General features: G+C 52.3%; 8 protein-coding genes across 8 annotated transcripts; 4 read left to right on the top strand and 4 right to left on the bottom strand.

Annotated features, from left to right (window-relative positions):
* Positions 1-479: 479 nt before the first annotated feature.
* Positions 480-3,136, top strand: cdk-2 (Cyclin-dependent kinase 2; the record flags this gene model as incomplete). Its single annotated transcript, XM_032033351.2, has 4 exons — positions 480-749; positions 817-2,703; positions 2,793-2,971; positions 3,034-3,136. The coding sequence occupies 4 exons, from the start codon at positions 480-482 to the stop codon at positions 3,134-3,136; spliced, it is 2,439 nt and encodes an 812-aa protein (XP_031887326.2).
* Positions 3,137-6,248: 3,112 nt separating this feature from the next.
* On the bottom strand, positions 6,249-7,415 carry CGGC5_v015807 (Zinc-type alcohol dehydrogenase-like protein; the record flags this gene model as incomplete). Its single annotated transcript, XM_032033348.1, has 3 exons — positions 6,249-6,423; positions 6,495-6,852; positions 6,899-7,415. The coding sequence occupies 3 exons, from the start codon at positions 7,413-7,415 to the stop codon at positions 6,249-6,251; spliced, it is 1,050 nt and encodes a 349-aa protein (XP_031887328.1).
* A 1,192-nt stretch (positions 7,416-8,607) lies between these two features.
* CGGC5_v015806 (Cis-3-hydroxy-L-proline dehydratase) lies at positions 8,608-9,726 on the top strand (the record flags this gene model as incomplete). Its single annotated transcript, XM_032033347.1, has 1 exon — positions 8,608-9,726. One exon carries the CDS (start codon positions 8,608-8,610, stop codon positions 9,724-9,726), a length of 1,119 nt encoding a protein of 372 aa, XP_031887327.1.
* Positions 9,727-9,937: 211 nt separating this feature from the next.
* On the bottom strand, positions 9,938-10,942 carry RED2-1 (Dehydrogenase RED2; the record flags this gene model as incomplete). Its single annotated transcript, XM_032033346.1, has 1 exon — positions 9,938-10,942. One exon carries the CDS (start codon positions 10,940-10,942, stop codon positions 9,938-9,940), a length of 1,005 nt encoding a protein of 334 aa, XP_031887330.1.
* Positions 10,943-11,425: 483 nt separating this feature from the next.
* Positions 11,426-13,317, bottom strand: P450-1-5 (Cytochrome P450 monooygenase 1; the record flags this gene model as incomplete). Its single annotated transcript, XM_066153318.1, has 6 exons — positions 11,426-11,856; positions 11,914-12,076; positions 12,204-12,592; positions 12,649-12,717; positions 12,786-12,885; positions 12,937-13,317. The coding sequence occupies 6 exons, from the start codon at positions 13,315-13,317 to the stop codon at positions 11,426-11,428; spliced, it is 1,533 nt and encodes a 510-aa protein (XP_066007293.1).
* A 5,484-nt stretch (positions 13,318-18,801) lies between these two features.
* CGGC5_v015803 (uncharacterized protein) lies at positions 18,802-20,026 on the bottom strand (the record flags this gene model as incomplete). Its single annotated transcript, XM_032033344.2, has 2 exons — positions 18,802-19,807; positions 19,869-20,026. The coding sequence occupies 2 exons, from the start codon at positions 20,024-20,026 to the stop codon at positions 18,802-18,804; spliced, it is 1,164 nt and encodes a 387-aa protein (XP_031887332.2).
* A 2,185-nt stretch (positions 20,027-22,211) lies between these two features.
* dnaJ-0 (Chaperone protein DnaJ) lies at positions 22,212-23,355 on the top strand (the record flags this gene model as incomplete). The annotated part of the gene is made up of 2 exons (XM_032033343.1): positions 22,212-22,256; positions 22,318-23,355. 2 exons carry the CDS (start codon positions 22,212-22,214, stop codon positions 23,353-23,355), a joined length of 1,083 nt encoding a protein of 360 aa, XP_031887331.1.
* Positions 23,356-23,717: 362 nt separating this feature from the next.
* On the top strand, positions 23,718-24,632 carry Rwdd2b (RWD domain-containing protein 2B; the record flags this gene model as incomplete). The annotated part of the gene is made up of 1 exon (XM_032033341.1): positions 23,718-24,632. The coding sequence occupies one exon, from the start codon at positions 23,718-23,720 to the stop codon at positions 24,630-24,632; it is 915 nt and encodes a 304-aa protein (XP_031887172.1).
* Between the last annotated feature and the right edge of the window lie 111 nt (positions 24,633-24,743).

Here is a 24,743-nt window from a genome sequence, read left to right as displayed (position 1 = left end):
TGGCGTCACGACTGGCGTGTCCAGGATCGAGAAAAACCTCCTAACCCCCAACGGGGCTGTCAGGCGGATTCAGGCGGATTCCTTCTCTCTGCGAATGTATCCCATGCCTTGCTTAGCGCCTTGCCATTTCGGTGGGCGGAGGGAGCCAACAGCCGACCCCCCTTGAGCTCTCCCTTTACTCCGCGTGACAAGCCGGGCTGCTGAGAACTGCACTTTCAGCCCCAAGCCACCATTTTGGCCCCCAATGTGTCTGGCAAAACATTGCCACCAGAATCCCTGTTCCAGAGCCTGGTCTAGCAAAACCGCCCCGTTAGCTCGCTCTTTTAACCCACAGGTTCGCATACGACAAAATGGGAATCATTCGTCGATGCGATAGCCACTCGGCGATTTGTCGCTTGTCCATACTTATCTGGGCCTGCTAGTATTCACTGGTAGTTCGTATCGATAATATCCCTCTCGCCTCATATTGTGGTTCCAACATGCCACTCCATCGCAGATCCAGCGGTTCATCCGAAGCCTTTGAGACTTCATCTTCCGGAGCAACTGAACCAGGATATCCGAGCATTGACGATGGATCCAAAAGTAAAACGACTGCGCCATCAACGCCGCCTCAACGATCTCCTCAGCGAAGTCCTACTCCGAAGCCCGGAATTCCGTCGCCACAAAGATGGCCTAAGGATTATAGGGCGTCACCTCACGGTGACAGAAAGCCTATGATAGACGAACCCGATGGAGCACTATTTACATCGGTGAGTGCATGTAATTTCTTCGAAGGTCAGACGCAATGATGGCTAATAAGGTCGCCATTGCAAGCAGGATGAAGATGCCGAACGAGATCTATCGAGTGACAAGCTCGCCATCGGCGCAAGAGATGCAATAAGGGCCAATGATTTCAATGATCCGGGCTCAAAGTCAATACCATCGTTGCGTGCATCCGAAACTGTGGTATCCGATGCGGGGAACCAACAGTGGAAGGAATTGGAGGCTTTGAAGCAAGAATCCCACAGAGGAAAGCATGCTGGAACCGAAGAAAACTCATCAACACTACTGCAAGTAACCAGGCGCTCTCGTCAGCAAAGGTTCAAGCTTCAAAGACAGCTCCGAAGTGCTTGCAAAGAGATCAAGAACCCGATGAGCACTGCCGCAAAAGACAGATTTCTTCCAAAAAAGCAGTTGTACAGCATTGTCAACACAGAATCAGTCATTTCTGAGTTGATTGAGCGCACAAGCGGTGGAAGAGAAGACTTCGATATAAGAGAAGTTGCAGAAGCTGTTTGCACGGACGAAATAGTTGAGCTTCCAGGGGGCAAGAAGAAAAGGCGATCGTACCGCCAAGTCTTTGCGATTCTTGTCTTCCTGGGGCAGTCGCAGAGCATACACCTGTTTATGAGAGACTGCGTCAGTGACCTTGACCTTCCTCTTGTGGACCGTGAGGACCTGGAGTTCAAAGGTGAGAACGCCTTGTACCGAACAGATTCTGCCGGAGAACCCCGGGGCCAGCCGTTGGCATGCACCGAAGAATGGAGTGATGAGAGCCGGAGGCAGTTTTGCGAGTATCAATGGATGATGCTGGCGCCTTTCTTTTACCGCAGTGCTTACAACAAAGTCAACCACTATACTCTCAAGGATCATCACCGTCTTCCGTTTGTTGAAGAGGAGCATCCTCAATCAGCAGACACATGCGGCAGTATTGCTCAAGACGCTCTGCAACAAGACAAGATTACAAGTGGCTTTTCCCAAGTTTACATGGTGCGAATTCACCCGGAGCATCATGAGTTTCACGGGTTCGACCTTAACCCTGAGCGCGGATTCGCAGTCAAACAATTACGGGATGAGGATCCCGATACACTGGAAAAGTTCAAAAAAGAAGTGAACATGCTGAAGAAGTTCACAGGTGATGGAGCTCACCCTCATGTGGTGTCAGTTCTGGCAACCTATGAGCAGTTTGGCAAATTTCACCTCATTTTTCACCGGGCTGACGGAGACTTATTCCAATACTGGAAATTCATCCGCCCAAACCCAACATTCGACAAACGAACCGTTCTTTGGGTTGCGAAGCAGCTGGCCGGCTTGGCTAGCGGGCTACTTCGATTCCATAGACACTTGACCATACCCAAAACCTCCGATGATGAAGAATCAGCTCAGAATCAGAACATCCAAGATGAGGATATAATAAACAGCCAGCTTTCTACATCATCCTCGAAGAGGAAACGTGCTCGTTTCCAGGACGATCACTCAGCCCAGCCGAGCGGAAAGCGGGCGCAACTTAGCAGAGAAAATTCAGAAACACGCTACGGACGTCATGGCGACCTCAAACCAGAGAACATGCTCTGGTTTCCAGGGAAAGATAGGGATGGCTGCGGGGGTGGTGTCCTCAAGATCACGGACTTTGGGCAAGCTGAACTTCATTCAAAAGACAGCAAAACGTATCGTCAGAGCAAAGGTGTTGATACTCTTACTTATCGTCCACCAGAGGGCGAAATAGTTCCGCGAACAATCCGCCAATCTAGCGACATATGGTCTCTAGGTTGCATATACCTTGAGTTCGTGACGTGGATGCTTGGTGGAGCCGACGATCTGCAAAAGTTCAAAACCTCGCGATTGTCATACGACTCGCGGCTTCGCATGAATTCGGACACCTTCTTCGAATGCGTGCAGTTGGAAGAGCATGAAGGCGCTCAGTTGAAGCCTGCAGTATCCAGGGTAAGTGTTTCCCCTGGTTTTCTCAAAGCACGTCAACACAGGCTCTGCAACAACTCGGACATTCCTTTGCTAATCATGACTCTATGCAGCACATTGACTTTCTTGCATCGCGTCGAAATTGCTCGCAATATTTCAAAGATGTTCTCAACCTCATTCGCGACATGCTAGTGGTTGAATCCAGCGATGAATACCTTATACGGCGTAAGAGTTGTGGAGAGGTGTATATGTCTCTCAAGGAAGCATACGATAAATGCTTGAGGTCTGGAGAGTATGCCACTGGTTTGACTTCGGAGTCTTCATGACAGCTGAAAATTGCTTGCTCGTGTGTAGGAAGCGCGTGTTCATAAAGGGGTACGCCTGTTTTGTGGCAAAGCTCGAAAATAGTCATGTTAGGCGACGTGAGCCGGTCATAATGATATTTGGAATGACATAAAGATGGCCCTCATTGAAGTTTCCGGTGTCCTTTGTTTTGGGATACTCCATACTTGATCTGCAAGCCCCACGCGGAACCGCCCATCGGTAGCTTTCCCTTTGCGGAGCTACCCGTCGGTAAACTTACCCTTCGCAGCAGTGAGTGGGCCGTAATTCCAAGAACATAGCCGGTTTGGTGCCAGCTGATTTTTCTCATGCTCTGATGAGGTTAGTGTTGAGGCCTCTCGTTCGTTTGCAACAAACAGCCTGTTCAGTGAAGTCGATAAGATCGCATAAGTATGACAAACAATTGAGGAACTCGATTATGTTGCACGAAAAAGGGCCGTCTGTCGCCACGAACGAGAGCTCTGTCTCGGTGGTGGCCACGATCTGGAGGAACAGATCAGAGTTGAAGAACGTACGCATGGTACGGCGTTCAGTCATCTGATGAACACATTCTGAAGGATGGCTTCCCCGGCCAGGGAGAAATTCTAGCCGGCTGTTATCTACACAGCCGCTGACTGAACTTTAAAATAGATCCAGGCTAGCCCGTGCCGGGGTCTCTTGAACCCGCAGTGGCAGGTGGAAATTTCAGCACTTGCGGATGCATCCGCATGGAAAGCGGTAACTTTGGCCAGGCGGTGTTCATCTTCAAAGTGAGACTTCGTCTCAGATCAAGATTAACATGGGCTACGGGGTTTGTAGTACCAGGACACATTAGTACGCTAGAAGATGAGATCATAGAGAAGGAGAACATGGCCTGCGATTTCTCTACTGATCAGCCTTCCGAAATAAGATCATAGATATTAGCCATGACATTAGATCCCTGGGCCCTAGATAAACCTAGGATCACCATCAGCACCTGTGAAAATCAACCATTCGACTTCCTGTGTCACTCAACTTATGATGACTTTGACTTTCGGCGATTCCGACTAGGGTAGTCTCATCCCAATTTTACTCTTGCATCTTGATGGGCTGAGGTCACTGAAAGGATGAGGGGACTTCAGCCTGATAGTCTACTTCAACTGCCGAGCCCAAAAAGACACAGAGGCCAACTCAAAATCAGAGACGAGTACCATCTCATTTTTCAATCAGACATAGCTGAAGCATGGAAACCCATAATAGCTTTGCATCGTTCTAAGATGTATCTGAAGGAGATAATAAACTACCTAACTAATGGGATAACTATAAAACGTCTAATGCACATTGCTGGTCGGTTCAGACTGCCGAGCAGATAGCATAGTAATCTATTATGCTCCGCCAACCTCCACTTCATGGCGATTTATGAGTCAGGTTGTGTTAGCTTGTCTACTGACTTGTATAAATATTCACGTTCATCCTACCTTCATATATGCTGTCTCCGGTGCAACACTTCCAATCTATCAACCTTCCTCATAACCACCAACGACTATCACTTTCTCATCTCTTCGAGACAATGAAGCTTTTCTCTATCATCGTCGCAGCCATCACCTTGGCCACCAGCGTCGCCGCCAAGGTATGTCAACTTGAGCCAATATTTGGGCTTCATTCCATTCTCGTCGCCACCAAAACTCCATGTTTGGGGTCTCTAGCGGCCGTTTGGGGCTTACGTCGCGTTCGTAGGACTGCTGTTGCACCATCGTCAATACGGGCGCATGCAACTGCATTGGTCCTTACGAAGAAACCACCAACTGCGCTCAGATCTGCTCTATCCGTGGCAGTACCACTTGCACCAAATAATGTCATTGCTGCCGACCTGTCAGAAACAACGGCTGAGACGAAGCGTGAAGCCGGGGCTCACATTGCGTTCATAGGACTGCTGTTGCACTCTCAACCCCTCGGGCAGATGCCAATGCATCGGGCCTTACGAAGAAACCACCAACTGCGCCCAGATCTGCCAGATCCGTGGCATCACGCCGTGCTAGACGATGCCATGGCCACCGAATCGTAAGAATGAACGTCAGCACTATGGGATGGAGAGAAGGACCGTTTGTTGTGCTCATGAACTTCTGTGGAATGTACAGTTAGCATCACAAAGCAAATTCCGAAATGCGAAAATAAGACGTCATGGACAGAACTTACCTCCCGCATGATTTTCAACGGTACATCTCTTGCTTGAAACGGGTGATTCTGCACGTAATTGAAGTGGCTCGGCTCCTTAGCTTGAAGCTCCTCGAACTTCAAGCTCAGCCGCCGGTCGTGCTGCCGAAGATGACTTTCTTCCTCGCGAACCACTCAGTAAGTTGAGGACTGAACGCCAGTGATTTTTTTCGCATGTTGGCGCCAATGCGGTCGTACAGCCTGTTGTCCTTCATCCAGATATCAACCTCCTGGGCAGTTATACCTAACTTAACGACAAGGTCACAATAGACGTTAAAGAGGTTAACAGGGTCCAAGAGATCACCAGTATCACCGCAATTGAACCTGTAGTCTTCCTTAGCTTATAGGTGTTTAGGTGAGTAGCTATTAGTCATAGAAGCAACGAGGATTTCAGCTATTGCCCAATGATCATATTTTCATTATCTCAAGCAGAATCTCGTCTAGAAGCTGAAGTATTCGACTACATCTAAAGTTACGGTCGAAACTGATCTCTCAAGGGATTTGTCGACCGGGTCCATTATCTGATTGTGCCTTATTCTTGAGCAATCATCTGAATGCTGTGGAATGACGGGGAGGTATGTGAGGGGTCACAGGCTAAAAACGGGCCAAGCCTCCACTTGGACGAACAGTTCTGGGGAAGGGCTTGCGTCAACGTCGTGGCGAGTGGTCAGGGCAGCGCCATTTCAAAATTAGTTTGCTCATGCTCAGAAATGTGTTTGACACCAACACTGGTCGCGTCTCCCCCTCTGTCAACCTAGCCAGTGCCGACGCACATGCTCGAAGTACTTATACCTTCATGTTGTTGATACTCCTCACTATTTCTACCCAGGCACAGAAGGATGAAGAATTTGTATGATACAAGAAGAAATGCCTCGTTCAGGGGCTAGATTAGACACGTAAAGGAGGGACCTTTCCGTTGGGGTCCAAAGTTGGGAAGAATAATCGATACTGCCTTAAGCTTAGAAGAGTTTGTCACATATCAACGTACAGTCAAGAGTTTAGAGGACTTAAGCAACCCGTATGTAACATCGTTATTCCTACAGTCACTTCCGGAGCTATATCCTCAACACCAGTTTCCCAACCTGCTTGCCTTCCCAGATGTACTGAAGCGCTCCCTCAGCCTGCTCAAAGTCATACACAGTATCGATGATGTCGTCGAACTTGAGACCTGTCGCTGATATAGCAGCAGCCATGTCCTCCATGTCAAGTCTCGATCCCGCATTGATGCCTCTATCAAATATGTCAGCATAAATTCGCAGTGTGATCTAGCTTTGTAAGCTCCTCTGGTTCTTTAGACTCACCTGACGATTGTCCGACGATCGATGATGGTTGAAACAAACTCCTTCAATTGAGACGGGTCTTGGCCTCCCAGGTACCCAACCTGGCTGACAATACCACCACGACGAGTGCACAGAACGCTCTTCACGAGGGAGGTGGAGCCTCCGTTGTCGACTGTCAGGTCAACTCCGACACCGTCCGTGAGCTTCAGGACTTCCTCTTCCCAGTTCGGATGCGTTTTGTAATTAACGCCATAAATGGGTGCAGATGGGAAAGACTCCTGGATCTTCTTGATCTTGTCGTCGCTGGACGAGCTTAAAATGACTTTTAGGCCAGCGGCTTGGGCAAGTTTGAGAGCAAACATGGCGACCCCGCCAGTTCCTATCATGGGTGAGCTCAAGATCATCAAGAAACCACCTCAACTTACCTTGGATAAAGACGCTTTGCCCAATTGTAAGCCCCTTAATCGCAGACCATGCCGTCGCCCCTGCACACGGCAAAATCGCACAATTCACCCAATCCAGATGCTCCGGGACCTTAGCAATAAGATGCTCCTCAAACACCAGGTAATCCGCCAGCACACCGTCCTCATTAGCAGCAAGCCATGAGCGCCCCGTCTCGCGGCCCGTAACGAACTCGGTGTCGGTAACGGGGCTCACGCGGTCGCCGACGCGGAGGTTCTTGACCTTGTTACCAGCCGCGATGATCTCGCCCGCTGCGTCGTTGCCGAGGATGCCATGCGGGATGACAGGCCATGGGTTGCCGCCGTTGGCGATGTTGGCGTCGCGATAATTCAAGGCGACGGCATGGACCTTGATGAGGACTTGTGTTGGGGCGAGCGGGAGGGGGAGGGCTTCTGTGACTAGGGTTACTTTGGGGGTGCCTGGGGTGTAGTCGTCGGTGCGACGCCATGCACGACGGTGAGTTGGGAGGTTTTCGGCCATGGTTGACATGGGTTGCGGTGGGTTGTGGGAATCTTTGGTGCTAACAGGGATCGGGAGATTGAACCGATGTGAAGACGAAGTCGGGTACCTAGATGGCGGATGTTGAAACAAGTTACAAAACGATCATGAGGCGAGGTAGGTATTATGAAGGGAAATGGTGTCCTGACTTTTATACATCTCGGACGTACAGAGAAGGTAGACGCGCCCTTCACGGAATTGGCAGACTTACATGAAGTGCGACAACAGGGATCGGGAGTGGGTGACGTCGGCCTTGTCCGCTCAGTAGCGAGATGCGGGGTACCTCCCGAAGGACCGGCGCCGGTCGGGATTCCGGGTTAGGTATCGTTTCCTGGTCGGGCAATGCTCCATGGTACCATGAAAAGTTACTGGACATCGCCATGCATCTTCGTCTTTGTGAATGACGTTGGAGTCATAATTATTGACAAGGAATGTAACCAAGAGTCGTCCCTAGTACTCATCACATGACATAATGAGGAGGATGAAGGGCGTGGATCGACAAAATTGTCATCAAAGGCTTGGCAGATGGGAAAGCGCCCAAGGCGATGACTGGCTCCTTTGATCAACATACATGGCTGCCTCCAGGAAATGGCTGGTGTTTTCATTCAGGGATTAACCTACGGCTTAGAAATGTCATTGCTGATGAATCAATAACCCGGGGTCCGGTCTGCGGCGGCCTTTGGAGCACAGCGGAAAGACCCAGTCACCCAAAATGCTCCTTTACTGCATACGTTGGAGCCTTTCTGACTGGAAAAAGAGTTCTTTCTCTTTCTGGCTCTCATTGACTTTGCCAAAATCGGCCGAGTCTTGATGCGACCTCGAGACCAGACGCTTATCTCTATGCAAGACACCTGCTCAGGTGGACCGATTAATGTCTACATCTCCTGGCTCGTAGTTGCCTGTTGGGGAAACGAAAATGAGAGCACGCCACCCGCCAGTTAGCACGACCCATGATCTGGGCTCATGCAAGCCAATATATTCTCATGCGAACCGAGACAGGCCTGAAGTCGGGATGTAACGATGTGTTGATAAGGGCCTAAAGATTTATGAGTCGCCAATTATATAATGTTCAGGGCATCAAGTACTAGGCGGCCAACTCCTAAATATTGAAAAGCTCAACCATTGACAATACATTGGTTTACAGTTTTGAAGCCCATCTCACTCTCCATTCACCATGTCCGATCTCAAAATCTCAAAGATTGACGTCTTTCAAGTCACACTCCCTTACTCAGGAGGTGTTTATCACCTATCACGCGGTCGCGAATACCCAAGCTTCGACGCAACCATCGTCCGTGTGACCACAAACACCGGTCTCGAAGGCTGGGGTGAGAGCACACCCTTCGGTTCAACCTACGTCGCTGCCCACGCCCTCGGCGTCAGAGCCGGCATCGCGGAGATCGCGCCCAAGCTCATCGGCATGGATCCGCGCCAGGTCGATCGCATCAACGATGCCATGGATGAGGCGCTCGTGGGCCACTTACACGCAAAAACGCCAATTGATGTGGCTTGCTGGGATATTTTTGGCAAGTCGGTCGGTCTGCCCGTCTGCGAGCTCCTGGGAGGTAGTACGGACGTCGGATTGCCCCTTATATCGTCCATTGGCGTCTTAGCTCCGGAAGAGATGCGGGCAAAGGTTGATGAGTTTAGGAAGAAGGGTTATCTGGGGCATTCCGTTAAGATATCGGGAGACGACCCAGCTACCGATGCCGCACGCATTGCCGCCTCGCTTGCGGACAGACAAGCTGGCGAGTTCTTCCTCGTTGACGCGAATGGCGGATTGACTGTTGAAGTTGCCCTCCGGATGATTAGGCTGCTTCCTGATGGTCTAGACTTCGTCCTGGAAGCGCCGTGCGCCACGATGCGCGAGTCTCTCGCCCTGAGGCGGCGGACTAACATACCCATCATCATCGATGAGTTGGGGACCGATGAAACGTCAGTCATTCAACTAATCGCAGATGATGCTGCGGAGGGCATTAACTTCAAGGTGTCCAAGAATGGAGGGCTCACCCGAGGTCGCCGCCAACGGGACATCTGCGTTGCTGCTGGTTACACCATGAGCATACAGGATACGACCGGCTCAGACATCTCCTTTGCTGCCATCGTGCATCTGGCGCAAACCGTGCCGGAGCGCAACTTGCGATGTATCTTGGGGTCAACGGAGATGGTGACTGTGAAGACGGCGGATGGAGACTTTGAAGCCCATGATGGCCGTGTGAGAGCTCCGACGGCACCTGGTCTTGGGATCACGCCTAGATTGGAGGTTCTGGGACAACCTGTTGCTAGCTATGCCTGATTCATTGTCCGGTGTTCGTGGCCGGTGGTCACAAGAAAGGATGAAAAACATATTGAAAGCCGGCAGTATCTTATTAGAACTCAATACGGAAGCAAAGGATAAGATGTGTCTCATAGAAAACCTCCTTCTTTTCGCCCCTGGCAAAACCTTGGATGAATGAAGCAACCGACAACGGAGATCAACCCAAAGCGTCTGTGCCAACCTCAGCAGTCTACAGCAGACTAGCTTTGCCCATTCTGTCTCTCATCCACTCTTGCATCCAGTTAGGCCACGCCCGCAATGTAGTAAAGAACCAAACCTTCTCCGGCAAGACAATCTGAGCACCCCGACAAGCAAACACCTGCGCCAGAGTGCGATCCGCAACTTCCTTGGGCGACAACATCTTACCCTGCTTCTCCTCAATCTCATCTGCGTTCTTGGGAGACATGTTCGTCCTCACCCAGCTGGGCTGGACGATGGTTGTGAGGATGCCGTCGGCTTTGTACTTTGTCTTGAGCTCGCAGTTGAGGCCCTCGTGGAAGGTCACGGACGCAGCCTTTGAGGCGCAGTAGTCGACCAGCGAGGAGAGGGTTATGTGCGCTGTGATACTCGAGATGTTGACGATGTGCCCCTTGTTCTTCTTGATCATGCTGGGAAGGAACTCTTTGGTGACGATCCAGAGGGCGATGGCGTTGACGCCGAAGAGCTTGGGGAGGAAGTCGGCCGGGGTGTCGAGGATGGTGTGCGGGGATGCGATGCCGGCGTTGTTGATCAAGATCGAGGGAGCCCCGAAAGATGTTCGGATAGTCTTGGCTGCTTGGGTAACGGCCTCGGCAGAGGTGATGTCTGTTTTGATGTACAAGATTGCGGGGTCGCTCTCCACGTCTGGGGGGATAGGCGCGAGGTCGAGGATCGCGACTTTCACCCCCTTTTTGACGAGGCCAAGGACAAGTTCTCTACCGATACCACCGCAACCGCCTGTCACAACGGCGACTTCCTTGTTCCATACCCAGCCTTTGTGTGCTCTCACGCGCCAGTTGTTCAACGCTACTTTATTAGAGAGGTTGTTGATAGTTTTGACAACACCGAGGCCTACAGCCAGGCCCAATAACACCTTGGCCCCATCACGTCCGTGGATGAGGTCACCGAACCGACTTTCGACAATTTTGTCGGTGAACTGAGTGGGTCCGTATACGACAGCTGCTAGAGCCGCCGTCAAGGGAAGGAGAATAGACATCATCAAGGTGGCGAGTATGTAGAGCGACTCGCAAGAAACGAATGGGGTCCTGATTGTGAAATTACGAGCAACAGCAAGAACTGCATCATTGGAGAACGTGCATTTATATCGCACGATTTTCTCTGAAAGCTTCAGAAACACAAGGGTTGCCCTTTAGCTTTCGACCGACCGAAGGAGGTCCCCGATGATTGAGCCGCGCCAGTGCCCAGCAACCCAGATTACGAAGACAGACGCATCTGACTTTGCATCTCCGCCGAAGCGGCCGAAACAAGGGATCTATCAGGAGTTGCAGAGGCTGAAGCTGAGGGTTTGTTCTCAGAGGTGTTCACTAATCATTGAAGAAGTTGGTGGGGACCGTGCTGGAAGATGCTCCGGGAGCCGACGGCCTAATTCTCCTCCACCAGGGTCCAAGCAGCAACGGGTTAACATCTATCCTCAATATTGTTCTTTAAAAGTCTAAACTTCAGCTGAAAAATGATTTGATCACAGGCTCTCCAGGTTGATCTCCTCCTTCCTCCGTCTCACTCTAATCTTCGCCCCTCTATTCGAGTTCAGACTGAAGCCGTGCACCTGCACCGAGGAATCGGACCCGGGCACCAGCTCAAGATCATACTTCAGAAGCAAGTGGCACATGGCAATCTTGACCTCGTTCGCGGCAAAGAAACGTCCCGGGCAGGCATGCTGTCCGTGGCCAAAGCCAAGAGAGTCTGGACTCGTTGTAACGAAGTGCGCCTGGTTTTCCTTTCCAGGTGTTTGTCGCATACGGAGAAAGCGGTAGCCATCAAACTCGAGAGGACTCTCGTAGATAGTGGGGTCGTGTCTCGAGGTATTGGCAACAGCGACCTTCATGCCTTTGGGGATAACAGTTCCGTCGGATAGGTAGACGTCGGCGTCGGCGATGCGGCCCATGGAAACTGGAATGTAATAGTCAGCTTGTAAGTATACAGGCTTCGTGAGACTTTTCGACTCACTTGACTGGATTGGCTTCATTCGCTGGGTCTCCTTCATCACGCTGTCCATGAGCTTGAGGTTGTAAAGCGACGTCTTCGCCCAGCCCTCCTTCCCGAGAACCTCAATCATCTCAGACCGCAGCGCAGCCAGCAACTCAGGTCTCGGAAGGATGTTCAAAACCAGCTGCGTCATGAGATCGGTCGTGGTATGTATCGCTGCACCGGCCATCGCCAGCTTAAGATTTGGTCCAATTAGTACAGGCTCTGGCTCCCTCAGATGGCTAAGTAGTCTTGACAAGATGAACACCTACCTGGTAGATCGCCGGGTCGTACTTCGACCTCGCGGACTCCTCCTCGCCCCACTGAATCGCATCGTCGTATGTTGGAATCGGACGTCCCTCTTCGACCGCGATGCGCTTCTCGCGTGCTCGGGCATCGATTACTGGCTGGATGATAGTGCGGGTCTGGGCGACGTGACTTCTGACGCGCTGGCACTCTGGAAGGAACCAGTGGACGATGCGTCGGAGAGGCTTTGGAACGATGCGAAGTCTTTCGGCCGCGATGAAAGAGTCCACGACGTACATGACGGTGATGTTGAGCCAAGCCTCGTTGCGGCAGATTTCGGGACCGAGGAAGACGCGGGACGAGAGGCGGGAGACTACGTTGAGAATGGTATGACCCAAGCCGACCTCGTGCCATCCTGTATACCCGCCGATGTCAGAAAGGAGTGGGATGTTGACGGTGGTTAGCACATACCTGTCGAGTCGCCAAGGACTGTTTGAAAGGAAAACGCGGTCTCGTCAGAGAGTGGCTTTGTGATCTTCGCTATCACGCCAGATGGATTAGACCACGATACAAGGCAAATGATATAATGATTTGAATGGGAAGCTTACCCAGAAACTTGGTGAGCTGCTTCTTGGCGACCATGATGAGAATCTGGATCGCATTGCCCGCTCCGAACGGTTCGAAACCAGGGAGGTAAGCGTGGAAATCCTACACCATCGACGTCAGTACCAGCTTGATATCTCAAACATGTGTACCTACATGCTCTGTGTTCTTCAGAAAGCTCAGCTTCGGGTCGTTTCGAATCTCGTCGACATGCTTCGGAGCCAGCATAATCACGCGGCCGGTGTCGGACATCACGCTGTAAGGCTCTCCCCCAAACGCCTTCAACCCTTCTTGAATGAGCTCATTGCTACTTTGAACAAAGTCCTTCTTGACAGCTGCTCCGCTGAGGTCAAACGATTTCGGCGGGTTGATGAGAGGTGGTAACTTGAACTTGTGATCGGTCCAGATCTTGTATGCTAGGACCGCTGCCAACAACGCGGCGAGTATACTCCAAGCCTCGGAGGAGAGTCTGAAGCTATCCAGGGATACTGGCAAGCTGCCATCAGCTAATGCGGAAGCTGAAGGTTTCGATGCCATCTCGAACGCTGCAGGGTTGATGATTATGAGATTGCTGGTTCGGATGATGCTGTAAGTGACTGATGAGACGATCAGGTTGACGTTTTCTCTGGACTTATAATCATTTTGCTCGATGCATTGCTCATGAGAAGTCCTTGAAGATGGAGACGAATACGAATACGCTTATCGCAAATACTGACGACCCCGAATGCTTGACCTTCATAACATACATCGTGACACAGCGTTTCAGCCATCCGCTATCGACAACTTCAACATCTCCATCTACAGCGACTCGATTCCACAAGCGCCAAGGAGTGCACTTTCCTATTTCGAACAGGACGAGCAGTTCGTCGGGCTTAGGTAATGGCCCGTTCGGACGAGAACTGGGTCCTCGGGCTCTTGGGCGGACACCGGCCCCCGTTACGCTGGCATGACACGACATATGCAGGGCAACACCATTGGTCAAAAAATGATCGACAGCAGGCTTGCGAAAGCGAAGCTTTGGGTCCAGGCGAGATTTACGGGGATTTAAGGTAAGGAGAAGGACGGAATTTACGAGGTGGTCGGGAGAGAGGCCGGCAGTCGTAACCCCACTTCCCGCCCGCGGCAGATCGGCTGGTAAAGTTGCGTCGTTACTGCGACAGTCCCTACTCTGTGGCATAATTGGCATAAGTCGTAGCGCTGTTTCCTCCTTCCGGGCCGACGGCTTATGACTTTTGGTGGAGTTTGGAGGCAGGTGATCTATTTTTGAATCCACAATTCTCAGTCTGCCAGTGCTTCCGGCGATCGGCCATTGACCTCCGATTTATCGGAGCAGGTGCGCCGTGGATGACCCACCTTTCCGGCCGACCGGCCGGCTCCAACGATTGAGAGACGGAGCGAGTCCAGAAGGGCAACTCTTTCTCCAAAGGCATGAAGAATCGGGGCAATTGGATCTGTCAGCCCGTTGGCGACTTTTTGAGACTTGAAGAGCTCTTGGTGACCTCATATGGTCTTTGCGCTGCGAGACTTATGAGGATACTGTGGCAATCCATGAACCTCTCTGGCGATACACCATCCAGGTGTTGTATAACATGTACTGATAAAAGTTTTTCTAAACTTTGACTGTTTTCAAGTTGGAGTCATGACTCTTGCATATCCATATACCCGCGCCATGACGACTGCCTCTGAACATTTGGCCGCGTGGTGCGTTCCTGTCATCATCCTTTTGCATCATCATCAAAGAGCAGGTTTCGCCAACTCGCCAGATTGTAGTCGCAGAGGCTCAGGCCGAAGATGCTTCCTCTCAACAAAGCCGAGAATCTGCCTTGTCATGTCCAGGGACAACAACGCCTCCGCCACAAGTCGTCGAAGAGCCGAAGAGATTCGATCCCGTGAACTTTCCCGCCGAAGATGCCGACTGCTGTAACCATGAAGAGCCCGCGCCATTTCCAGTCGAGCCGACCACGTCTGAATCGACCCAAGACGACGTATCCGTCGCACCACCGTGTCTCGAACAACCAACTGTCTTCGCAACCTTCACCGTCCCCGAAGGACGTACCGACGCACCTCCGTGGGAGATCAACTTCGACCGCAACCTTCAACAGAGTAGACTTCTCTGTCTTCCTGAGGAGATTCTACTTCAAATACTACTCATCGTAGCTACGGATGACCTTTACATGTTACGCCAGGTTTCCTTTACCTTTTGGTGCATCTATCAAAGCGAGATATTCAGCCAGTTGCACCGCAAGACACGCATCAGCGTTTGGCAACGCAAGAAGACAGACGGTTTCGAAAACGACGCAAAGACCGTTCTGCGCGCAAAGAGACACGCATTCTGCGATCCATGCTTCAAGAGACGGACAGCTCGATGCTACCAGGATCATAGAATATATTTCCAAAAGTTCTTCTCATTAATATGCCGATACTGCAACTCGTGCCACGAAACGATACTGTTCCCTCGCCAAGAGCGCAAGCAATACCTCGCACAGCGCCCACGTCAATGTATCATGCCGAGCGCATTTATTCAACTCTGCCCGCACATCGATGTCGCGTTATCCTCCATCTGGGACAGGGTTTCGAGCCCTGGAAGCACAGGTATGTACGCCGAAGGTTGAGACACTGCAGTCAATGCAAGACTTCAGCCCGCCGCAGCGCTCCTGAAGACAGCCATGGATACATAAATCCGCCGACATGTGGGTATATGTACGGCACTGGCGATTATACCTTCGATTTCTCGTGGAGGCTGCCTCTTTTTTCAATCCCGAAAGACGGCGCCGTCACGTACGCCTTCTTAGTGCAGAAGTTAGATGAGTTTGAAGAGAGATACGGCGACGCCCTGTGTGTCCATTTCAGGCACAATCACCTCCGGCTTCTCAGAGCACTCGACCCGAGACACTGCTGCTGTTTAGGAGGAGATAGCAGAATTGGAAGGGTAGTCCCTTATGATAGAGAGCGATGGGGTACTCGGCGTTGTATGGAGGTTGCAGGGCCGAATCAGGGCAAACGCATGCGGGGCAAGCATGTCGTGAGGTGCGATGAGCGATGTACTCGTTACAGATGGGAGAGGAAGGGTGACCAGATATTTTTATCACGCCTTTCGTCGACCTGCTTGGAAGTGATAGGGGGCGCAAAGATTTGGGAGAACGAGTTTGCGATGTTATTCGATACTGCCTCCTGTGACCCTTGGTCAGACCAGGGAACACGGCACCTTTTTTGGTGTGAAGATGTTCAGTGCAGAAATGGTAAGGATGACATTGAAAGTGCCAACGCATTTCTGTGCTAGAAAAGAAAGGCAGTTTCTGGAACATGCAGTTCCGGAAGAAGGGAGTCTGCCAATCTCGACTGAAAACAAGTAAAATAACAAGAAGACAGTTCGTCCCATGATGCTCTTGCTTTCTTAATGCCAGCCCATCCCATATATCTTCCCATTCCATTATAAGATGAATTACTAACTTGCTTCGTCGTATTGATGTACGTCGTGTATCAACTTGATGGGCAACAATAAAAACTGCGTATACATGATGGAATGAATCTCGAAATAATGAATTCGACATAATCACTTATTACTGATGGCATAATCCTCGCCGATAACACATCTTCTGTATGCTTTCTCCAAGATACCGTGCACTTACCCACAGTTTTTGTGCCGACTTTGGGTTGGAAAATAGTCGCTGGATTCGATCACCAGCATACCTCGGACTAGGCTGAGAACATCTCTGAAGTACTCAGAGCATGATAACTTCTCGGTGTGCAAAAATGATGAGTGGTCAGCCAGAAGTTGTCGTAGTATTGGGAGTCGCGAGCTCCGATGTAGACAGTCATATCTAAGATTACCCTTACTCTGGAAACGGCTGGCTTCAACTGAGCGCCATGATGGTCCAGTCCATCTACCCGTACAATTTCGAAGGTGTCTGATTTCAGTCGCTTAGGGGTTGGGTTCATGCCGGGCCGGTGCATGCGGTTGGAAGAAGACGGCGTGAAGAACACATAGATTTCTGTATGGCTATGCCGGCCGCATGAGTGAGAGACCCTGACGAGCTGCCAGGCACGAGGTACTGCGAGCGTAAGCGTCAGGATCCAGCGCACGCGCACAGTGCTCGCTATCTCCCCTAGCTATGCAACCTACGTTTGAAATGAAGCCCTGGCCCTTCGCTGCCTGCTCGCGGAGGCTAAGCGCCATACGGCGGTAGGTCCGTCGGAAGGCAAAATCTAATCGCAGTCCACCAACCTTGTGTTAAAATGCGACACCCAGGTAGCACGAACCTGGTTAAAAATTTTTTAACACAGCAGTTTTCTTTTTCTTTACACAATACCATTTTACTCGCTCAGCCAGAACCTCCGCCTGCTCTTTCTATTAATACTATGAATTTTATCCCGAAGCTCCTAGGCGGGCGCTGCGACCCAGTCGCTATCCTATCCCTTCTTTTCGGCAAAAGAGATTCAAAGGAAAACGAAAGCAGTTTCAACGTGCTTCAAACCCGGCCCGCCGAATCCCGCCAATCCACTCAGATGATCGCCTTAGATCGACGGACCCCTTGGGAGGTCAGTTTCGACCGCAACCTAAAGAATAGCCAACTGCTCCGGCTTCCAGACGAGCTTCTTCTTCAGATAATGGAAACTATAGAGATCGACGATCTCTACATGTTACGTCAAGTATCTTTCACATTTTGGCGTATATACCAGGACAGGACGTTTGAGAAGCTACACCGACTCAACCGAAAACGGTGGCAAGTTCAAAGCGGAGATCCCGGGTTTGAAAAAGATGAAAAGACCGTTTTGAGAGCCAAACGCTGGGCGTTCTGCAACAAGTGTCTAGAAAAACGGAAAACGCCCAGCTTCAATTCAGACAAATCCAATTTCAGCAACATGAAGGACTTGTATTGCTCTGCCTGCAAGACGAATCACACCAGGATGGTTTTTACTCATTCGCAACGGGAAGAGCCTCCAGAAACCCGTCGGTGCATTCTTTCAGACGCTGATCTACGACTTTGTCGTCACCTCACAGTTTCTGCATCCTCTATCTGGGAAGAGGTGGTCAACCCGAGCGACAAGGGCAACGATACGATGCCTGGCGACTTTGGCTATCCTCTAGAGCGTTGTGGCAAGTGCAAGGCTTTAGCTTTAGCCCTCGCAGAAGGCCTCGATTACCATTCATATGGTGCTATGCAACCGCCGACGCTATCTCTAGAAAAGCGTCCGGGCGTCGGAGAAGGGGCGTTCCGGGTGTGTTACGCTTGGCGCCTGCCGCTTTTCTCGATGCCCGAAGCCGGCGTGATCACAGTGCCCTTTCTCCGTCAGAAGCTCGATGAATTCGAACAAGCCTTTGGTAAAATATTTTGTGCTCACTCCAATCCTCACAATAACCAGATTCTACGAGCACTAGACCCAACGTATTGTCATTGCTTGGGAGGGGACAGTCGCGTTGGGAATCTGGTGCCGTTCGATAGAGAGGGATGGGGAGGTTGGAACTGCGAGCGCGTCGTCAAGTCAGAAGAAAACGACTTCATTCCCTCTAGGTTATTGCAGCATACTATCGCGTGTAGGGGTTGTAACAACATCTATCGTCTCGACAGAACGGACGATCAAATATTTATCTCACGGCTTCACTCTAAGAATATCGAACTCAAGGACGGCAAGAGAATATGGCGCGAGTCACTCGTTACAATGATGGATCCTGTGTTAGACGAAATGAAGTCAGACAACGAAACTAAACATTTGTTCTGGTGTGAAAGTACTGGCTGTAGAAACGGTAAAGACTGGATTGAGTTTTCTAAGGGTTATGTCTGAATGTTGATTACCAAAAGAGTGTGTTAGGGGTTTCCCATGCCAAAATCATAACAACGTTTAATTCGCTAACTCAAACTCTTCATCTGTGTCAAATTGACATGGACCCTTCCTCGAGTTCGGATTGAATGACTTGTACAAACAACCGCTGGCAGTTGAACGACTGGGCATTTGATCAGTACAAGAGACGAACAGTGATGAAGGAGTGTGGGTTACCTAAACGTGACTGCAAAAGACGCATCAGTTGTGTGCCAACGATACCGCCATGTCCTTGTGAACCTGAAGAGAAGTTTCCAGGTCTCCCAGCTTCTTCGAAAACTCGTCGCTTTTCTCGTCCAAACGGCTACCAAGGTCGGCGGTGTTCTTTTTTACCCGGTCCTCCAGCTTGACCATGTTGTGGTCAACTCGCTTCTCCAGCTCGGCGTCGTTGTCGCCTACCAGCTTCTTCAGTTCGATGGCCTTGTCAGCCACAAGCTTCTCCAGTTCGGTTGCCTTGTCAGTCACGAGCTTCTCGAGTTCAGTGGCCTTATCGGCCACCAGCTTGTCCAGCCGAGTGATGTCATTACCAAGGTTAGTGCCAAGAGCAGTAGTGTCGTTTGTTGTCTTTCCGAGGTCAGTGTTGAGGTTAGCGACCCGAGTCTTCAGGCATTGCATGGGGTTGTCCAACGCTGTTGCCGATATGAAAGGCTCGACGTTCGCTCTGCCGGAAATCGCCTTTTCGACGACACTCAGCCTGTCCTTAAGCTGAGTGGCCGCCTCCCAGCCGGTGATCCATAAGACGAGAGAAGCAAGGCGCCAGCCGCAGATTCGCCAGTCCAGCGAGATGATTCTGTCCTTAAAGAAGTTCAGAACTCCGATGACGAGGGTGATGATTGATGCTGCGGCGGTCAACTTTGTCGGTGCGGTCCAGGGGTTGGACGGCTTCGCGGCATCCTCATGGGCTTTGACGAGACGCTCTAGAAGAGCGGTCCAGATGGGGTCGATGTCCCTTTCGCTAGGGTCCTCCTGGGCCTTGACGATGCGGTCGAGGATTTTGACCAAGATGGCGTTGATGTCGTCCTGACCAGACCCTCCGACAGAACGCTTCGTAATACGAGTACTGTTGGAGTTGGAAGGGGCAGGGGAGGTGGCGAGGATTGGGGGTTTGGTGGAATCCTCATCGACGGGGTCGTTGGAGTTGGCAAAGTCATCGTCGACCTCGCCAACGTAAGCAAGGTGCTCGCCAGATGGGCTACACTGCCAGTCACTGCAAAAAGTTGAGATCGGTACATGTAGACAGCCTGCCACAATGTCATGTAAGTACATACTCGGGGCGACACTCTCCCCATGCGAAGTCGGGGGACAGAGCATCGAGGGCATACCGACCGCGACCCGGCCTGCCCGGCTTCTTTGGTCCGGACTGAACAACAGGTCCCACCAGGGTGATAGCTGCAAGAGCCATACTGATGAGGTTCTCACGCTTCATGTTGAGAGACACAAAGGATCCTGGACGACAGTGGACACGAATGACGACGACGGACGATGCTCAGGAGTGACGATGATGAGAGAAGAGAAGGAACGACGACGGCGAGGGCGTTCCTGACTTTTACCCTCCATCGTCGCTTGTATGTCTGCCCTGGACGAAGAGGTAAACTGCTCGACTGGGTCTTCAGCGGGAAGCTGCTTCGCGAACCAGAAAGACGGAGCCAGTGGATGGCATCGCGCATGCATGGTGCCATGAAAGATCGCCTGATCGACGCCGCCATCCTTGGTGTCGTTGCCGTCCTTCATCGACCTTGGTATGTTGTGAAAGGAAGCGTTGAGTATTCAGTGCATGGCCGTTGAAGATGATGTCTGGAGAGAAGCTCGGAGCTGCGTCAAAGGCAAGGAAGGTAGCGTTAAGCAAGGCAGCAAAGTGGGCTTTCAGTTGGAAATCAGAAGTTGGAAGGAGCTGTTGTCGCCTCTTGCTTCCATGGTCGCCATCGCCGGTCGTTGTTGCCATTCGTCGTCGTCGTTGTCGTCGTCCGCTACCGTTGTCCGCCGTTTGTTCCTGCCAAGCCGCAAAACCAGGTGTGGACAGTGGCTCCTGCGTCGTGGCCGACCGGGACTTTGAAAACTGCAGCCAGCAAAGAACAGCTCCGCAGATGTTTACAGGCTTTTGATAGGTCGTCGATGGAATAATCAAGGAAAAGTGACGGGAAGAGCGGACGCTAGATGCAAAGCTCTTTCGGGTTGATGCTCCTCAAGTTGCAGCCAACGACGGGAGAGGACTAGCATCCAGCCAACCGGAACGACTTCAGCTCTGCCACTGGCTTTGAGGAAAGTGTCGATGGAGTCGATTTTCTCTCTTGATTGGACTGAGTGTCAAAAGACACCGGGAAGCGGACTCACTGATGGCATATGCATGTCAACATCTGCCCGTCCAACTGCCAACGAATCCAAAACGATCGCTGCCCCCCCTCAGCTGGCGGTATATGCAGGCCACCAGCTCCCCGCAGAGTCGTTTGCGATGGAGAAGTGGCCGCTTTGGATACCAAATCGGCTGCCCCTTCACTTCTACGTTTGGCGACATCTGTCCTGGCCAGGCCTTGCGTCTGTAGAGGTACCAGCCTGGAGTTATGCGGGGGGATTGGCGGTGACCATGGAACGTGCGATATCAAACGGTGGCAGATGCGAGGAACAGATTTCATGCGGTCTGGAAGCCGCATGCTAGAGATGTCCTTACATAGTGGAGATGTCGAGACGAGGTGCCAGAGTACCCAACAGCTAGAAGATTGGTGATGTCTCGGCTCGCTTCACCTGGCAAAGCCCACCAAATAACCTTGAGACTCGCGAGAAGAATGCAAGTGACAAGTTACACCCAGACCGAGTCCAAGACTCCTGTCGCGGTCTGGCACGGAGTAGTCGTTGAATCCCGAAGTGCTGATTGGGCCATGCGCTGCCTGTCCTCTACAAAGTACTATTGGGGAAACGTCAGAGTTTTGAGTACCACCACCACAGCCACTGCCCTGCTTCCACCTGTGGGACTTTGACAGCATAAGCTACTTGAAAACTACCTGGAATCGCCCAACGAGTCGCTTGAATCTGGCTGATAGAAGTCATTGCCACTGGCAACACAACTTTTGTCGGCAGCCCCTGAGTCTGGGGGCTTGTCCACTGAGTTATCAGGGATTTCGTCGCCTGGCAAAAGCTCAAAGTCAACTTCGGGACATGTCCTCAAATGTAAAGGCAAAGGGATCAAAAGCACAGAAGAAACTTAATGTCGTTCGCACAACATTCACTCTCAAAGTGTGACAAGTCAGAACGAAGGTGACGGTGTTCGTCCGGGAACTCTGAAGGGACGAAAATGGGGGACACTGAACGGACAGCGCCCCACTTAGATGGAGCTTGATTGCTCTCCTCCAATCACATCCAATTCGTCTGACCATGGGACGACAGGGATCAATGCCCCAGCCAGCTGTGCCTGCCTGCAAGAGACGGGATGAGGTCAGCTTTCGATGTGGGTACCGGTTGCGTCAAAACGCCAGCAAGTCAACAAGCCGCATCGCCAAGTTATCACCTTGCCACCTTCACGTCCTCACTCCCCGCCCGCCTTCGGACAGCCAAATTCCTCTGCACTTTGGCCGCAGTCGCGCGACGTCCGTCATTTCGGGAATGACCATTTAATCACAATGTCGAATGCGCTCTCCCTCATAGGCTGGGCCTTCTTGCCCAACGTACGCGACCCATCCCCTCTGCACCCTCGTCTTGAGAATTACATCACTAACCTCCCCAAAGCTAGCAACCTCCTGGGTCCAATCAATCTACTATGGCCTCGCGATCCGCGCCGGCGACCCGAAACCCCAACCCGGCTCTGCGAAATACGCCGTCCACCGCCGCCGAATCTACATACTCGTCGTCTCCGCCTACCTCCTCTATACCCTGATCGAAGCCGACCACACCCTCCGCCGCCAGGGCACGTTCTACACCGACCTCGACGTCGCCGCCTCCGCGCCCGTCCGCATCATCAAGTCCCGCTTCCGCCGCCTCGCCGCCGTCTACCACCCCGACAAACAAACCGGCGACTCGTCCGCCGCCGCCGCCCGCTTCATGCACCTCAAGACCGCCTCCGAGACCCTCTCCGACCCCAATCGCCGCTTCGCCTACGAGCGCTTCGGCCCCGTCGTCGGCAACTGGCAGAACTGCAAGACCGTCTACGACTTCGTCTCCACCGGCGTCTTCTCCGGCACCATCCCCCACTACGGCATCGCCGCCGCCGTCACCTACGGCCTCGGCCTGCTGGGCTACCTCGACTGGGGCCGCTACTGGCGCTGGGTCGTCCTCCTGACCTTCTTCGTCGCCGAGCTCATCGTCGTCACCCGCCCCGAGATGCCGCCCTACCTCGCCATGGCCAACACCGCGCTGAGCACCATCCTGCGCCGCCCGCCGTACCTGCAGTTCCAGCTCGTGTCGCTCGCGCGCCAGGCGGCCGTCACGATGTACATTGCCTTCAGCCAGATCGGGCCGCTGCTGAACCCGCAGGGCCAGGCGGCGCAGCGGGCTGCCGAGGGATCGGCGGCTGCTGTCGATGAGGGCTTGCAGAGGCTTGAGAACTTGGTTCGCGGGTTGGACGGCGAGGCGAACCGCTTGTTGGACATGGAGATGACGCCGTTCATGGGCGACAAGGAGGCTCTGAGCAGCGTGCGTGCCAAGGTGAAGGATTGGCTTGTGCAGAACACGATTCGGGCGGATCCGATGGTTAGAGATGCGATGGGCAACTCATTCCGCAAGAGGAGAGTTGATGCGCCTGCTGGCGCGAAGGGCAACCGAACGTGAGATTGAAGTATATACTTTGCCTTCTTCATACATGTATACCATGGTTTCATTAGACGACATACAAATACCACGTCTTTTTCTGTCTTTCAATTGCCAACCTATCAACCACTGCTGGGAAAAGCAGCCGTGGCCTTGAGGTGGCAGGTCTAAAAATAAACAAGCTTATTGTCGAGATCTCTCAGCTTCAAGATGTGGCGTCTGTGGCTGAAGACTGTGGCGCACACCAAAAACCCTTCATCCACAATGCCCCTCCCCCGCCAAATATCACGAAGTGCCCGGGATCGGACTGAGGTACTCACCACCTCTATCTCTCAGTTCCTTCATTTGCAGAATGAGAGCCATTCTTGAAATACCGACTCATAATGGCAGCTGCAACATCATGGCACCTTCTGCCCCCAGACCTCATCGAGCACCAAATCGGCCAGATAGACCTCTTAATGGCCATGTATCCAACCGAGGATGAAGTGACCCTCGACAAGGACTCATCTGCCCTCTTGGAAACTCTCAAATCTGACCTCGAAAACGGCTCATCAGACTCATCCTCTCTAAGAAAAACACCGCCCAGCGTCACATTACTACTCAACCTATCCATCCCCGAGTCCGAGGCCAAAACCCTCCCCCTCGACATCACAGTCCCCTTCTCACACACAGAGCCCACCACCCCAGAGGACCCTCCACACATCAAAGTCCGCATCCAGCAGCCCCCCTGGCTCTCCCGCGCCGCCACCGCAACCCTCAACACCCTGGTCCCCGAAGACGAAGACCTCTTCGGCACAATCGAGGCCATCGCCGCCTCAACCTCCGCACACCTCTCACAAGCCGCAGAGGAAGCAGCAGCCGCCGCCGCCCCTTCAGACCCCCTTTCTTCGGGCGGAGGACCCCTCGTGCGCGTGTGGTTCTACTTCCCCTCCATCTCCACCCGCTCCAAGCGCGACGACTTCATCATCCACGCGCCGCGGTACCGCCTCACGGGCTTCCTCTACGCGGGGAAACCAGGCCTGCTGTGCCTCGAGGGACCCTCGCAGAATGTGGATGACTACATGCGCTTCATCAAGACGGAGTCGTGGGGGGATATACCGGCGCACCATAAGAAGGTCAGCGAGCGGCATCGCGAGGTGGGTGAGGGCGTGGAGAGGGTGTTTGCGGACATGACGGAGATCACGGACTCGGTGGGGGAGAGGAGGGGGCAGAGGGCGAATCGGGGTGATATGAAGGCTGTGGAGGGGTGGCTTGTGGAGAGGGGGCTGGGGGATGCTTTTGCGAAGGTGTTGATGTGATGCGGCTTTTGGGTCACTGAGGTCAGAAGAGGGAAAAGAATGAGAAGGGCTTCGAGGGGATGAACGTCATCTATGATGAGCTGGGATATGAGCCGTACGAGACATATTCAC

Source organism: Colletotrichum fructicola (assembly GCF_000319635.2).
Source record: "Colletotrichum fructicola Nara gc5 chromosome Unknown KSG_Nara_v1_contig10, whole genome shotgun sequence".
Classification (NCBI taxonomy): Eukaryota; Fungi; Ascomycota; class Sordariomycetes; order Glomerellales; family Glomerellaceae; genus Colletotrichum; species Colletotrichum fructicola.
The sequence above is the reverse complement of the archived record's forward strand: the minus strand, read 5'-3'. Positions and strand labels throughout refer to the sequence as shown.